The sequence below is a fragment of the Oncorhynchus clarkii genome, chromosome 15 (genome assembly GCF_045791955.1).
Source record: "Oncorhynchus clarkii lewisi isolate Uvic-CL-2024 chromosome 15, UVic_Ocla_1.0, whole genome shotgun sequence".
Taxonomy (NCBI): domain Eukaryota; kingdom Metazoa; phylum Chordata; class Actinopteri; order Salmoniformes; family Salmonidae; genus Oncorhynchus; species Oncorhynchus clarkii.
In genome coordinates this window covers 2034533-2050198 of record NC_092161.1, presented here as the reverse complement: position 1 = coordinate 2050198, position 15666 = coordinate 2034533, and the positions used below count along the sequence as shown (strand labels likewise).

Genomic DNA, 15666 nt, shown 5'->3' with positions numbered 1-15666 from the left:
TAAATCTCTGGATGGTGACTGCATGTACAGCTATATGCATAGTGACTTAGTCCTATAGTGACAGCCACACTCCTTTTCCTATTTATATCTCTGGATGGTGCAACGCATCCGCATGCTTCAGCTGGCGCCTAGCTGAACCCAACGAGTTCATGTGTAGTGGCTGGCTGTATTTCCTGTTGGGATAGTAGTTACAGTTGAGGTTTCAGGCTCGTGCTAATCTGTCGGTGGGGTTTAAATCCACCGGACTCTAGATCTTTCCTCCTTGTCTTTCACATGTCAGAGCCATGGCCATGTGTCTGATACTTACGGCTAGTCGATAGCCAGTAATGTGTAGTGGTCACCGGCCAGGTCTCGGCGGGAGACCTACACAAAGTAGCTGATGGTGTCTTTTAAAATTAAACGGACAGACCTACAAGAACACAACTTTGATGGCCGACGTGCTGTTTTGGGACGTAAACAAATGCAAGGCTGTGCTGTTTGCAGAGTGCTGTGTTTACTGAAAGACGACCCCATCAATATCCAGACAGCAGTCAGTACGCGTACACACAGGGCACTTTTTAGTCGGCCTATTCAGTGTACAGTGCATTTGGAAAGTATTTAGACCCCTTGACTTCATCCACATTTTGTTACGTTACAGCCTTATTCTAAAATGTATTAAATAAATACAAATGTACCTTTAATCTCAACACTATCCTGTAATGACAGTGACAGCTTTTTGGAAAATTTTGCCAATTTATTAGACCCTTTGCTATGAGAATTGAAATTGACCTCTGGTGCATCCTGTTTCCATTGGTCATACTTGAGATGTTTCTACAACTTTTTGGATGGAGTCCACCTGTGGTAATTTCAATTGATTGGACATGATTTGGAAAGGCACAACTGTCTATATAAGATCCCACAGTGGACAGTGCATGTCAGAGCAAAAACCAAGCTATGAGGTCGAAGGAATTGTCCATAGAGCTCCGAGACGACAGGATTGTGTCGAAGCACAGATCTGGAGAAGGGTACCATAAACTTTTTGCAGCATAAACTTCTTGATCCTACTTGAGACGCAGATGTCTCAACTAGGCAACTGGAAATGCAAATGCGCTATGCTAAATGTACTCGTTAAAACTCAAACGTTCATCAAAATGCACATGCAGGGTATAGAATTAAAGCTACACTCGTTGTGAATCTAGCCAATAAGTCAGATTTTTAAAATGCTTTTCGGCGAAAGCATGAGAAGCTATCTGATAGCATGCAACACCCCAAAATGCCTGAAGGCGACGTAAACAAAAGATTTAGCGTACCCGGCGATACACAAACGCAGAAATAAAATATAAAACATTCATTACCTTTGACGAGCTTCTTTCTTGGCACTCCTATATGCCCCATAAACATCACTATTGGGTCTTTTTTTTCAATTAAATCGGTCCATATATACCCAAAATATCCATCTATGGAAGCTGTGTAATTCATAAAAAAACATTGTTTTAAAACGCAGCGTCATTTTTTAAAATTTAAAAAGTCGACGATAAACTTTCACAAAACACTTCGAAATACTTTTGTAATCCAACTTTAGGTATTAGTAAACGTTTATAATCTATCAAAATGATTACAGGGCGATGTGTATTCAATAGCTCCTCGTCTTCAAATCAATGGCCGACAATGTGCACTTCAAAACATCCTGGCGGAGACCGGAAGAAATGGAATCCAGTTAGTTGGATTTACCAACAAAAAACTCCCCCGGATAATGACGACAATGGCGACATCGTGTGGAATCTGTAGGAATTGCATGCAGGTCCATAATTAATTTTGTGCCCTTTTAACAATCCATGAAAGTGACGCATGGATATTATTTTTAGCTTTCAGTGAGCAGTTTTTCTTGCGCTTTTCGATGAAACACACAATCTGTTATAGTCACAGCTGTGATTTAACCAGTTTTAGAAACTTCAGAGTGTTTTCTATCCACACATACTAATCATATGCATATACTATATTCCTGGCATGAGTAGCAGGACGCTGAAAAGTTGCGCGATTTTTAACAGAATGTTCGAAAAAGGAGGGGGTAGGCTTAACAGGTTTTAAATTAAAGGTCTGCAAGAACAGTGGCCTCCATCATTCTTAAATGGAAGACGTTTGGAACCACCAAGACTCTTCCTAGAGCTGGCCGCCCGGCCAAACTGAGCAATCTGGGGGAGAAGGGCCTTGGTCAGGGAGGTGACCAAGAACCCGATGGTCACTCTGGCAGAGCTACATAGTTCCTCTGTGGAGATGGGAGAATCTTCCAGAAGGACAACCATCTCTGCAGCACTCCACCAATAAGGCCTTTATGGTAGTGGCCAGACGGAAGTGACTCTTCAGTAAACGGTACATGACAGCCTGCTTGGAGTTTGCCAAGAAGGATTCTGACCATGAGAAACAAGATTCTTTGGTCTGATGAAACCAAGCTTCAACTCTTTGGCCTGAATGCCAAGCGTGTCGTCTGGAGGAAACCTGGTATCATCCCTACAGTGAAGCATGGCGGTGGTGGTGGCAGCATGCTGTGCAGATGTTTTTAAGTGGCAGGGACTGGGAGACTAGTCAGGATTTGAGGGAAATTTGAACTAAGCAAAGTGCAGCGATCCAGAGCACTCAGGACCTCCGACTGGGGTGCCGGTTCACCTTCCAACAGGACAACAACCCTAAGCACACAGCCAAGACAACGCAGGAGTAGCTTCGGGACAAGTCTTTGAATGTCCTTGAGTAGCCCGGACTTGAACCTGAGCCAACACTTCTGGAGAGACCTGAAAATAGCTGTGCAGCGACACTCCCCATCCAACCTGACAGAGCTTGAGGATCTGCTGAGAAGAATGGGAGAAACTCTCCAAATACAGGTGTGCCAAGCTTTTAGCGTCATACCCAAGAAGACTCGAGGCTGTAATTGATGCCAAAGGTGTTTCAACAGAAAGTAATGGGTCGGACTACGTATGTAATTGTGACATTTCTGTTTTTTATTTATACTTTTGCAAACATTTCTAAACATGTTTATGGTTTGTCATTATTATGAGGTATTGTGTCTAGATTGAGACGCATACAATTTAATCAATTTTAGAATTGGGCTGTAATGTAACAAAGTGGAGGGGTCTGAATACTTTCCGAATCCACTCTATGTAGACATTGTGGGCAGTTGTGTGATTGTAAACATCCTGTTTTTATCCTGTCTGTACAGAGCAGTCTGCTGACTAAAGCCTTGTTCACATCGTTGGCAGTTTCAAACCCTTTACATTTTTTGCTTCTCTAATCTGTTTTTCCTGCAGTCTGAACAGCCAAAAAGCACATGGAATCTGATATTTCAAGCCACACTTTAAACTACCCTCGTAGGTGATTCCTGGCCATGTGACATGTCTGAACGGTCAAATCTGATTTGTATTTTCCCTCCAGTGGTTTCTAGGCTTTATTTGCCATATCTGCTTGCTAGCCAATCTGACCGTTTGAGAAGAACGTGTGGTAGCTCATTGACTTGTTAATTGTTTACAAATTATTGCATGTGCTAAACCGCTGCCTAGCTAGCCAGTTTAACTGACGCCAAAAAGGACTCGTTTTGAAAGTCGGATCATGCTATCCATTATGACTTTGAAATGTCCATGGTGGACTTCGTCACCTTCAGCTACATACTGTCTGCGCACACACCTGGCGTTACTATGACAACGCATCCGATTTGGTCACTTTTTTTGTCTTGCTGTTTGGACAGTCGGTATTCCCAAACAGATTTTGAAAAAAGCTAACTGATTTGTGCGTCAAGGCCTGCAGTGTGAACTAGGTTTTAGAGGTTGTGTTGGCAGAAAGCCTCATGGCTTTAGGAGTTACAGGTTTATGATCAGTTGGATAGACGGCTGAATGAGACTGACAGCCAGCTGAACCACACGCACCTGTTACCGGTTCAATCTACAGCAATTAGGCGTTGTTTGAAGTAGATCTATTCAGACAACCATAAATCATTATCTTTCCGCTCGTTAGATTACATTTTTTTCATTTTAGCAGACACCTCCAAGTGACTCAGCAGGGGTAGGGGTGATTCGTGTTTATCGTCGAAGGAATGAGTGCTACACCGAGGCCTGTACTCTGGCGCGGGATCGTCCGTCATGGTGTGTTACAGGGAAGACATCCTCCTCCCTCATGTGGTAGGTACCCTTCCTGTAGGCTCATCCTGACATGACCCTCCAGCATGACAATGCCACCAGCCATACTGCTCATTCTGTGAGTGATTTCCTGCAAGACAGGAATGTCAGTGTTCTGCCATGGCCAGAGAAGACCCTGGCTCTCAATCCCATGGAGCATGTCTGGGACCTGTTGGATGTGAGGGCTAGGGCCGGCCGCCCCCCCCCCCCCCCCCAGAAATGTCTGGGAACTTGCAGGTGCCTTGGTGGAAGAGTGGGGTAACATCTCACAGCAAGAATTGGCAAATCTGGTGCAGTCCATGAGGAGGAGATGCACTGCAGTACTTAATGCAGCTGGTGGCCACTTTTGATTTTGACTCCGGCTTTTTTCAGGGACACATTATTCCATTTATGTTAGTCACATGTCTGTGGAACTGGTTCAGTTTGTCTCAGTTGTTGAATCTTATGTTCATACAAATATTTACACATGTTAAGTTGGCTGAAAATGAACACTGTTGACAGTGAGAGGACGTTTCTTTCTTTACTGAGCTATATATATCACACACACCTCCCTTTCGCAACCGTAGTGAAGAGAATATTATCAAGATGAATTTCCGTTTCACAACGCCTGTTTAAAATAACTTACTGTGTAACCCTTGTCTCACTGGTGGGCTTGGCGTCTGCCTCACTGTCTGGTCTATTTATATTACTGAACATACCAAGCTGATCATATTGTATACGTTTTGCCCATCAATGCTTTACTGGTAGATGGATTAAGTCTTGATCTAGACTCTGCTTCCTTGCGTTCTGAACCACCCCTATGCATTGATATGGGTTGGGGCTAAATGTATTGCGCTCCCTATTTACACTTGTTGCTAACTGCTGTTCTTCTTTTCTCTAGGAGGAGACCAGGGGGTCTTGAATGGCTTCTTCAGTAACTGGGCAACAGCAGATATATCAAAACACCTCCCCTTCATCTACAACCTCAGCAGCATAGCGATCTACACTTACCTTCCAGCATTCAAACAGTCAGTACTCAGTCTACACTTACCTTCCAGCATTCAAACAGTCAGTACTCAATCTACACTTACCTTCCAGCATTCAAACAGTATGTAATCATGTGATAGAGAACTGTGTGTAGATCTAGTTGCTGTTTTAGGCACTAACTATTATCTAGATATCTGTATTTCTTACATTGAGAAACATTCTGGTAAATCTCAAACTAAATATGTGAGGTGTTGTCTATAATTCCCTGCCAAAGCATTAACAGCTATTAACCAATAGAAACACATTGAATAACAGATAGTCCTTACTGCTATTAGCCAATAGAAACACATTGAATAACAGACAGTCCTTACTGCTATTAGCCAATAGAAACACATTGAATAACAGATAGTCCTTACTGCTATTAGCACATAGAAACACATTGAATAACAGATAGTCCTTACTGCTATTAGCCCATAGAGACACATTGAATAACAGATAGTCCTTACTGCTATTAGAAACACATTGAATAACAGATAGTCCTTACTGCTATTAGAAACACATTGAATAACAGATAGTCCTTACTGCTATTAGCCCATAGAAACACATTGAATAACAGATAGTCCTTACTGCTATTAGCACATAGAAACACATTGAATAACAGTCCTTACTGCTATTAGCCAATAGAAACACATTGAATAACAGATAGTCCTTACTGCTATTAGCCAATAGAAACACATTGAATAACAGATAGTCCTTACTGCTATTAGCACATAGAAACACATTGAATAACAGATAGTCCTTACTGCTATTAGCACATAGAAACACATTGAATAACAGATAGTCCTTACTGCTATTAGCCCATAGAAACACATTGAATAACAGATAGTCCTTACTGTTATTAGCCAATAGAAACACATTGAATAACAGATAGTCCTTACTGCTATTAGCCAATAGAAACACATTGAATAACAGATAGTCCTTACTGCTATTAGCCCATAGAAACACATTGAATAACAGATAGTCCTTACTGCTATTAGCCAATAGAAACACATTGAATAACAGATAGTCCTTACTGCTATTAGCCCATAGAAACACATTGAATAACAGATAGTCCTTACTGCTATTAGCCAATAGAAACACATTGAATAACAGACAGTCCTTACTGCTATTAGCCAATAGAAACGCATTGAATAACAGTCCTTACTGCTATTAGCCAATAGAAACACATTGAATAACAGATAGTCCTTACTGCTATTAGCCAATAGAAACGCATTGAATAACAGTCCTTACTGCTATTAGCCAATAGAAACACATTGAATAACAGATAGTCCTTACTGCTATTAGCCCATAGAAACACATTGAATAACAGATAGTCCTTACTGCTATTAGCCCATAGAAACACATTGAATAACAGATAGTCCTTACTGCTATTAGCCAATAGAAACACATTGAATAACAGTCCTTACTGCTATTAGCCAATAGAAACGCATTGAATAACAGTCCTTACTGCTATTAGCCAATAGAAACACATTGAATAACAGATAGTCCTTACTGCTATTAGCCAATAGAAACCCATTGAATCACAGATAGTCCTTACTGCTATTAGCCCATAGAAACACATTGAATAACAGATAGTCCTTACTGCTATTAGAAACACATTGAATAACAGATAGTCCTTACTGCTATTAGCCCATAGAAACACATTGAATAACAGATAGTCCTTACTGCTATTAGCCCATAGAAACACATTGAATAACAGATAGTCCTTACTGCTATTAGCCCATAGAAACACATTGAATAACAGATAGTCCTTACTGCTATTAGAAACACATTGAATAACAGATAGTCCTTACTGCTATTACCCCATAGAAACACATTGAATAACAGATAGTCCTTACTGCTATTAGAAACACATTGAATAACAGATAGTCCTTACTGCTATTAGCCCATAGAAACACATTGAATAACAGATAGTCCTTACTGCTATTAGCCAATAGAAACACATTGAATAACAGTCCTTACTGCTATTAGCCCATAGAAACACATTGAATAACAGATAGTCCTTACTGCTATTAGCCCATAGAAACACATTGAATAACAGATAGTCCTTACTGCTATTAGCCCATAGAAACACATTGAATAACAGATAGTCCTTACTGCTATTAGCCAATAGAAACACATTGAATAACAGATAGTCCTTACTGCTATTAGCCAATAGAAACACATTGAATAACAGTCCTTACTGCTATTAGCCAATAGAAACGCATTGAATAACAGTCCTTACTGCTATTAGCCAATAGAAACACATTGAATAACAGATAGTCCTTACTGCTATTAGCCCATAGAAACACATTGAATAACAGATAGTCCTTACTGCTATTAGCCAATAGAAACACATTGAATAACAGATAGTCCTTACTGCTATTAGCCAATAGAAACACATTGAATAACAGTCCTTACTGCTATTAGCCCATAGAAACACATTGAATAACAGTCCTTACTGCTATTAGCCAATAGAAACACATTGAATAACAGATAGTCCTTACTGCTATTAGCCAATAGAAACACATTGAATAACAGATAGTCCTTACTGCTATTAGCCAATAGAAACACATTGAATAACAGATAGTCCTTACTGCTATTAGCCAATAGAAACACATTGAATAACAGATAGTCCTTACTGCTATTAGCCAATAGAAACACATTGAACAACAGATAGTCCTTACTGCTATTAGAAACACATTGAATAACAGATAGTCCTTACTGCTATTAGAAACACATTGAATAACAGATAGTCCTTACTGCTATTAGCCCATAGAAACACATTGAATAACAGATAGTCCTTACTGCTATTAGAAACACATTGAACAACAGATTCACTACATGGAACAAAAGTCCACCCACAAAAAAATGTAAAGGAAGTTTGTTCTGAGGGTCTGTCCTATATCTGAGAGAAGAAAGATGAGACAACACTTTTTTTTAAACTTGTATTTAACCCTGTAGTTATCTGCCAAAACCCCCAATAATCTCCATATACTGCATTTATTTTTCTTTCCAAATGGGATATGTGTATACAGTACTTCCATTCATTAGTTCAACTGGTACCCAGGGACCTTCAGACGAGGCCTGTGGGGGTGTCCTAGAGGAAAACAGCTGACATGTTCCTGAGAGCCTGGGGAGGGGGGGTCGTAGAGCAAAATGGAGAACACCACCGTGTTCTTGAGTCTCCTCTTTTCATAGAGGGGTCATAATATTTTTTTAGGCCAAACCGTTCGGACGCTACACAGGCCTTTAATCTCCTCTCTGACTTCTTTCACTGCAGGTGTGACAGGTGGATTTTAAGAAGCAGCTAATGCAACAAAACATCTGTAGTTTAAACTGACAGATTTAGATGGGATTTTTTTATTTATTATGCTAATTAGATTGCATCAGGGTGTGGACATTGACCTTAAGGGGGAGGAAGATCAGCCAGCAGCAGTGACTCAATAGTAGACTACCTGTGAAACTCCTGGCAGGGAAAGTCTTCTTGGGCTGCGAGAGAACGGGTCGGCGTGAGGCGATACAGTCATTAGTGTTCTTATGCCATAACGTCAGGTTACCAGTTAATTTAGGGGGCGGCCTCGTGGGGTTCGCTCGCTCGCTCGCTCTCAAATCAAACCATTTACAACAGTCTTTAACTGCACTTTTACAGACATGAGTTACATTCACAACAAGAGCTAAGTAAATCAACATGCACTCTGTTCCAGATACGGTGGCAACGCCAAGGTGGTCCACTTCCTGGGTCAGACCAAGCCGTGGAGCTACACGTACGACCCCAAGACCAAGAGGGTCAGCGGGGACATGCAGGAGACCTCCACACACACCAGCTTCCTCCAGGACTGGTGGTTCCTCTACTCTTCCTCTGTGGTGCCCATGATGGTGGAGGGATACGGAGACCAGCCTTTCCACTCTGGCTGTGTGGAAGTTCATCTAGAAGTATTAACCTCTTGTCCTTCCTCTACAGAAAATGTTAGCAAAACAGTTTATAACAGGTTGAATTAAGTGATGACTTGGATGCTTATTGTTAATAAAAAGTAATGTTGGACCCTCCTGAATGAATTAATATTTACATATATCTATATATTCATTCAGGAGGTGGGTCCAACATTACTTTTTACTAACAATAAGCATCCAAGTCATCACATATATATATATATATATATTATGATTCGTCTTTCTAAAATGTAGTGATACTTCAGCCTTGAAGGCTATTGATGTTTAACCCTCTCATTCGTCCGTCTAAAGTTCCAGTCCCCTGTCAAAGAAAATTGTGACCACCATGGTCACTGGCCTGGGTCATGGTCACAGATCAATAGTCACAAGGAAGGTGGCTGGAAGGTATGATGAAGACTAGTTGTATGTTAAGCCCAGCATCACAACCAAACACCTGGTCACTAACTGTCACTGCTTCTTGTGGACAATCTGTTTGTACAACAAACACCTGGCTTTGCTAATACCATAGCCGTGTGTTCTCTGATGATCGAGTAGATGGGTGGTTTGCAGTAGTGGAAATGTCTTGATATAAATGCCAGGTTTTTAGATCACGGTGTGCTACTGTTCTGTTGCTGCACTGACTGCAAAGGAACCACTGTTTCTCCAGAGCTCTTAGTCTTGTGGCTTGTTCCGTAATTGATCAAATCGTTCCCTTCTAATATTCTTTTTTTTGTGCTCCCTTCTCCTCCAGGGAAGCAGCTCGTCACATGACTCCCATCACACTGAGCCATACATGTCACCAGAGACATCCGAGGAACGCAAGCAGAAATGGGAGCAGGGCCAGGCAGACTACATGGGAATGGACTCGTTTGACAATATCCAGAAAAAGCTTGACGCTTTTCTCAAATAAAGGGAAACTGAGTTTGACTGATTCAGTTTAGTTAGTTTCACCCCCCCCCCCCCCCCACCCAACTCTCCATCTTACCAATAGTTGGTTCTCCATATTAGTGAGCCATTACCCACCCCACCAGCTCCGAAGACTACAACACAATTCTGTTACGATGGGAAACATTCTGACATTGTTGGCAGAGGGCATCCAACTGAGCAACACTTGTATAGTATGTTTTTCCTGTCATATATGTACTGTGAAGATTACGACACTGAAGCACCGATTTATTGACCAGCTTTTACAAGTCCTATCTAGTTTTTTTCTATTTGTGAAGAAAATGTTTAGAGAATTAAAACCGCAATAAAATATAATAAATAAATATGGCCTTGGTATATGGACATGAGCCTTTTTTCCACGTGTGGACACTGACAAATGAAAGATCTATACAGTACGTCTTGTAGTTTCATAGATGTCGGCGTGGCTATACACTGTATAACTGAGCTGATGTGATGTCCTGCCCTGTCTGTAGTCTGGGCCTTCAGAAAGTGTTCAGAACTCTTAACTCTATCCACATTTAGTTGTCACAGCTTGATTTTTAACTGAGATTTTGTCACACAATATCCCATTTTGTCAGCGGAGTATGTGTGTTTATTTATTTTAGACACATTTTAAATTAACTGAAATGTCAAGTATTCAACCCCTTATGGCCTAAATAAGTGCTAAAGTTGCCTGAATAGTGTTGAACATGATTTCTGAATGACTCATCGCTGTACCTCCCCACACATTTAAATGTGAATGTAACAGATTCAACCACAAAGATCGGAGGTTTTTCAATGCCATGCCAGAGAAGGGCACCTATTGGTAGAGGGGTAAACATTTTAGAAAAAGCAGACATTGAATATCCATTTGAGGTGAAGTTACAAAACTTGGGATGGTGTATCAATACATCCAGACACTACAAAGAAACAGGCGTCCTTCCTAACTCAGTTGCCGGAGAGGAAGGAAACCGCTCAGGGATTTAACAATGAGGCCAATGGTGACTTAACAGCGTTTAGTGGCTGTGATTGGATAATACAATGTTGTGGGGCCATCCGCTACTCCACAATACAAACCTAATTGATAGTGAAAAGAATGAACCCTGTACAGAATAAGCATCCTGTTTGCAATAAGGCACTAACGTAAAGAACTGTACTTTGTCCTGAATAAAGCGTTATGTTTGGGACAAATCCAACACATTACGGAGGACCACTCGCCATATTTTCAAGCATGGCGGTGGCTTCAGGTTCTGGGTATGCTTGTCATTGGCAAGGACAAGTTTTTTAGGAAACAGAGCTATAAGCACAGGCAAAATCCTAGAGGAAACCCTGGTTGCCTGCTTTCCAACAGACACTGGGAGACAATTTCACCTTTCAGCAGGACAATAACCTAAAACATGGCCAACTATACACGAGTTGCTTACCAAGATGACGAATGTTCCTGAGTGGCCTAGTTTGACTTAATGCAGCTTGAAAAAGTCTAGCAATGATCAGCAACCAACTTGAGAGCATGAAGCTTTTTTTTTTTTTTACAGAATAATGGGCAAATATTGTACAATCCAGGTGTGCAAATCTTTTAGAGACTTTCCCCAGAAAGACACATGTAATCACTGCCAAAGGTGATTCTAATGTGTATTGACTCGGGGTTAAATACTTACCTAATTAAGATACTGTATATTTGTTTAATTTTTCATGTGGAATAAGTCAAGTGACCACTTTCTGAACGGACTTTTGTGCTCCCTTAGTTTTCATACCATCTTCACTTCTTCAGCTGCTGTGAGGGATCTCCTCTCCGGTTTGTTTTACCCAGGGTAGTTTTTTGTGTGGCCTTAACCCAGGGTAGGTTTCCAGTTGGCCTTAACCTAGGGTAGGTTTTTAGTTTGCCTTAACCCAGGGTAGGTTTCCAGTTGGCCTTAACCTAGGGTAGGTTTTTAGTTTGCCTTAACCCAGGGTAGGTTTCCAGTTGGCCTTAACCTAGGGTAGGTTTTTTAGTTGTCCTTAACCTAAGGTAGGTTTTTTAGTTGGCCTTAACCCAGGGTATGTTTTCAGTTGGCCTTAACCCTCACAGTTGGACCTTTTGAGTACCTGTTACCCTCACACCTCCTTCTAGTGTTTGATCATCTGTACTCTTGTCTTGGTACTGGCTCCTAATGCCGCTACGTGTTGAACCTCTTAGTTTTTAGCCTACTGCTGTTTTACCAACCCAATGGTGCCTGTACCACAGACGCTGTCACATGCTAAATAAAGTACTTGTAGAATAAATAGTGAGTTGTGCTGGGTCTTTATTTGGCACATCTAACCATAAAACAGACAGACAGGGTTCATTCAGGAAGGTTCAATGGTACAGGACATTACATTACTATATGTCATTACACCCCATATCTCTGATCTGTTATGTACTCGTATCCTGATGTATTGTGTAGTATAGTGTATAGCAGAGATCTGTTATGTACTCGTATCCTGATGTATTGTGTAGTATAGTGTATGGCAGAGATCTGTTATGTACTCGTATCCTGATGTATTGTGTAGTATAGTGTATGGCAGAGATCTGTTATGTACTCGTATCCTGATGTATTGTGTAGTATAGTGTATGGCAGAGATCTGTTATGTACTCGTATCCTGATGTATTTGTTCTTTCCCACTGTATATTATCTTGAGGGTTGGATTGGGTTCAAAGGAAATAAGGTGAGCACATACTTGTGTAGAATTGTGTAGGGCAGAGTATCATAGTTCTATAGTATTGTGTATGGCAGAGTATCAGTTATGAAGTATTGTGTAGGGCAGAGTATCAGTTATGTAGTTTTGTGTAGGGCAGAGTATCAGTTATGTAGTATTGTGTAGGGCAGAGTATCATAGTTACAGTGGGGCAAAAAAGTATTTAGTCAGCCACCAATTGTGCAAGTTCTCCCATTTAAAAAGATGAGAGGCCTGTAATTTTCATCATAGGTACACTTCAACTATGACAGACAAAATGAGAAGAAAAAAATCCAGAAAATCACATTGTAGGATTTTTAATGAATTTATTTGCAAATTATGGTGGAAAACAAGTATTTGGTCACCTACAAACAAGCAAGATTTCTGGCTCTCACAGACCTGTAACTTCTTCTTTAAGAGGCTCCTCTGTCCTCCACTCGTTACCTGTAGTAATGGCACCTGTTTGAACTTGTTATCAGTATAAAAGACACCTGTCCACAACCTCAAACAGTCACACTCCAAACTCCACTATGGCCAAGACCAAAGAGCTGTCAAAGGACACCAGAAACAAAATTGTAGACCTGCACCAGGCTGGGAAGACTGAATCTGCAATATGTAAGCAGCTTGGTTTGAAGAAATCAACTGTGGGAGCAATTATTAGGAAATGGAAGACATACAAGTCCACTGATAATCTCCCTCGATCTGGGGCTCCACGCAAGATCTCACCCCGTGGGGTCAAAATGATCACAAGAACGGTGAGCAAAAATCCCAGAACCACACGGGGGGACCTAGTGAATGACCTGCAGAGAGCTGGGACCAAAGTAACAAAGCCTACCATCAGCAAGGGCATTGAAGATGAAACGTGGCTGGGTCTTTCAGCATGACAATGATCCCAAACACACCGCTCGGGCAACGAAGGAGTGGCTTCGTAAGAAGCATTTCAAGGTCCTGGAGTGGTCTCCAGATCTCAACCCCATAGAAAATCTATTGAGGGAGTTGAAAGTCTGTGTTGCCCAGCAACAGCCCCAAAACATCACTGCTCTAGAGGAGATCTGCATGGAGGAATGGGCCAAAATACCAGCAACAGTGTGTGAAAACCTTGTGAAGACTTACAGAAAACATTTGACCTCTGTCATTGCCAACAAAGGGTATATAACAAAGTATTGAGATAAACTTTTGTTATTGACCAAATACTTATTTTCCACCATAATTTGCAAATAAATTCATAAAAAATCCTACAGTGTGATTTTCTGGATTTGTTTCTTCTCATTTTGTCTGTCATAGTTGAAGTGTACCTATGTTGGAAATTACAGGCCTCTCTCATCTTTTTAAGTTTGAGAACTTGCACAATTGGTGGCTGACTAAATACATTTTTTGCCCCACTGTATATAGTATTGTGTAGGGTAGAGTATCATAGTTATGTAGTATTGTGTAGGGCAGAGTATCAGTTATGTAGTATAGTGTAGGGCAGAGTATCAGTTATGTAGTATAGTGTAGGGCAGAGTATCAGTTCTGTAGTATAGTGTAGGGCAGAGTATCACCTGCTGGGTGTACTGTTACTGTCTTAATGACCTGCTGGATGTACCATTACTGTCTTAATGACCTGCTGGCTGTACCATTACTGTCTTAATGACCTGCTGGCTGTGCCATTACTGTCTTAATGACCTGCTGGGTGTACTGTTACTGTCTTAATGACCTGCTGGGTGTACTGTTACTGTCTTAATGACCTGCTGGCTGTACCGTTACTGTCTTAATGACCTGCTGGGTGTATTGTTACTGTCTTAATGACCTGCTGGGTGTACCGTTACTGTCTTAATGACCTGCTGGCTGTACCGTTACTGTCTTAATGACCTGCTGGCTGTACCATTACTGTCTTAATGACCTGCTGGCTGTACCATTACTGTCTTAATGACCTGCTGGGTGTACTGTTACTGTCTTAATGACCTGCTGGCTGTACCATTACTGTCTTAATGACCTGCTGGCTGTACCATTACTGTCTTAATGACCTGCTGGGTGTACTGTTACTGTCTTATGGGTTATAAGTGATGCACTGCAGTCCCTTTGACATTCATATCCATCATATCCATCAAATCTATCACATCCATCATATCCATCACATCCATCATATCCATCACATCCATCATACCCATGATGCACTGCAGTCCCTTTGACATTCACATCCATCATATCCATTAATATCCATCATTTCCATCATATCCATCATACCCATGATGCACTGCAGTCCCTTTGACATTCATATCCATCATATCCATCAAATCTATCACATCCATCATATCCATTCATTTAACCACAAAAAGAGTCTTTCAGTTTTAACTGTTGTCTCAGCAGAGGGAGGCCCTTTGTTCTGATTGGCCAGGACCCCTTCTGGGCTGTCAGCTTGGCTCAGGGACCAGGGCCCGTACCCACAAACCGTCTTAGAGTAGAAGTACGGGTCTAGGATCTGTCCGTACACTCTTATTTATTATGATCTAAAAGGCTAAGCTGATCCAAGATCAGCTCTCCTACTCTGAGATGCTTTCTGGATGGAGAGCTAGAGATGAAGAACTATAGGGTTCCTGCTGTTCTGTTGTTGCCCAGTCCGGAACAGGCCAGTCTGCCTTACTGTACGACCCCTGGGAGACTTGGCCAGACTCATTCCAGGCTATGAAATGACAACAGACTGGCTTTGTGTTGCTGGCTCCTCTCTGAGATTATAATCATCCGCACGGTTGGTTTTAATAAATCGGAGGACTTGGGCCTTGCAAACGTAAACAAGCATTTTGTATTTAAACAGGTACGACTTTGTAATTGATGAAAACGTTTTGTTTGGAATCTGTGGATTTAAAGATAACAATAAAATAATGTTGCAATCAGATTTCCTTTCAAAGATGACCTGGAATAAACAACTAACTGATAACGATTCTCCATTTCCTTCATTCCCATTCGGTGGGGGTTCATCTCCTTGACTTGG

The 15666-nt window shown here is 41.2% G+C and overlaps 1 protein-coding gene across 5 annotated transcripts in view; it reads left to right on the top strand.

Annotated features, from left to right (window-relative positions):
- LOC139366869 (glycogenin-1-like) overlaps nucleotides 1–12265 on the top strand; it is a 32748-nt gene extending 20483 nt beyond the window's left edge. Inside the window, exons 5-9 of one of the 5 annotated variants that reach the window (XR_011626803.1) lie at nucleotides 5020–5146; nucleotides 8852–9080; nucleotides 9390–9482; nucleotides 9829–11928; nucleotides 11985–12265. Coding sequence is in view for 2 of the 5 variants with exons in the window: in XM_071104568.1 (XP_070960669.1) it covers nucleotides 5020–5146; nucleotides 8852–9080; nucleotides 9390–9482; nucleotides 9829–9987 (608 nt within the window). In the remaining 3 variants the exon portion in view is untranslated. Of the gene's footprint in view, nucleotides 1–5019; nucleotides 5147–8851; nucleotides 9081–9389; nucleotides 9483–9828 lie in introns of all 5 variants that reach the window. The other 4 variants (XR_011626805.1, XR_011626804.1, XM_071104568.1 and 1 more) reach the window with 4 other exon arrangements.
- The last annotated feature ends 3401 nt before the right edge of the window (nucleotides 12266–15666 follow it).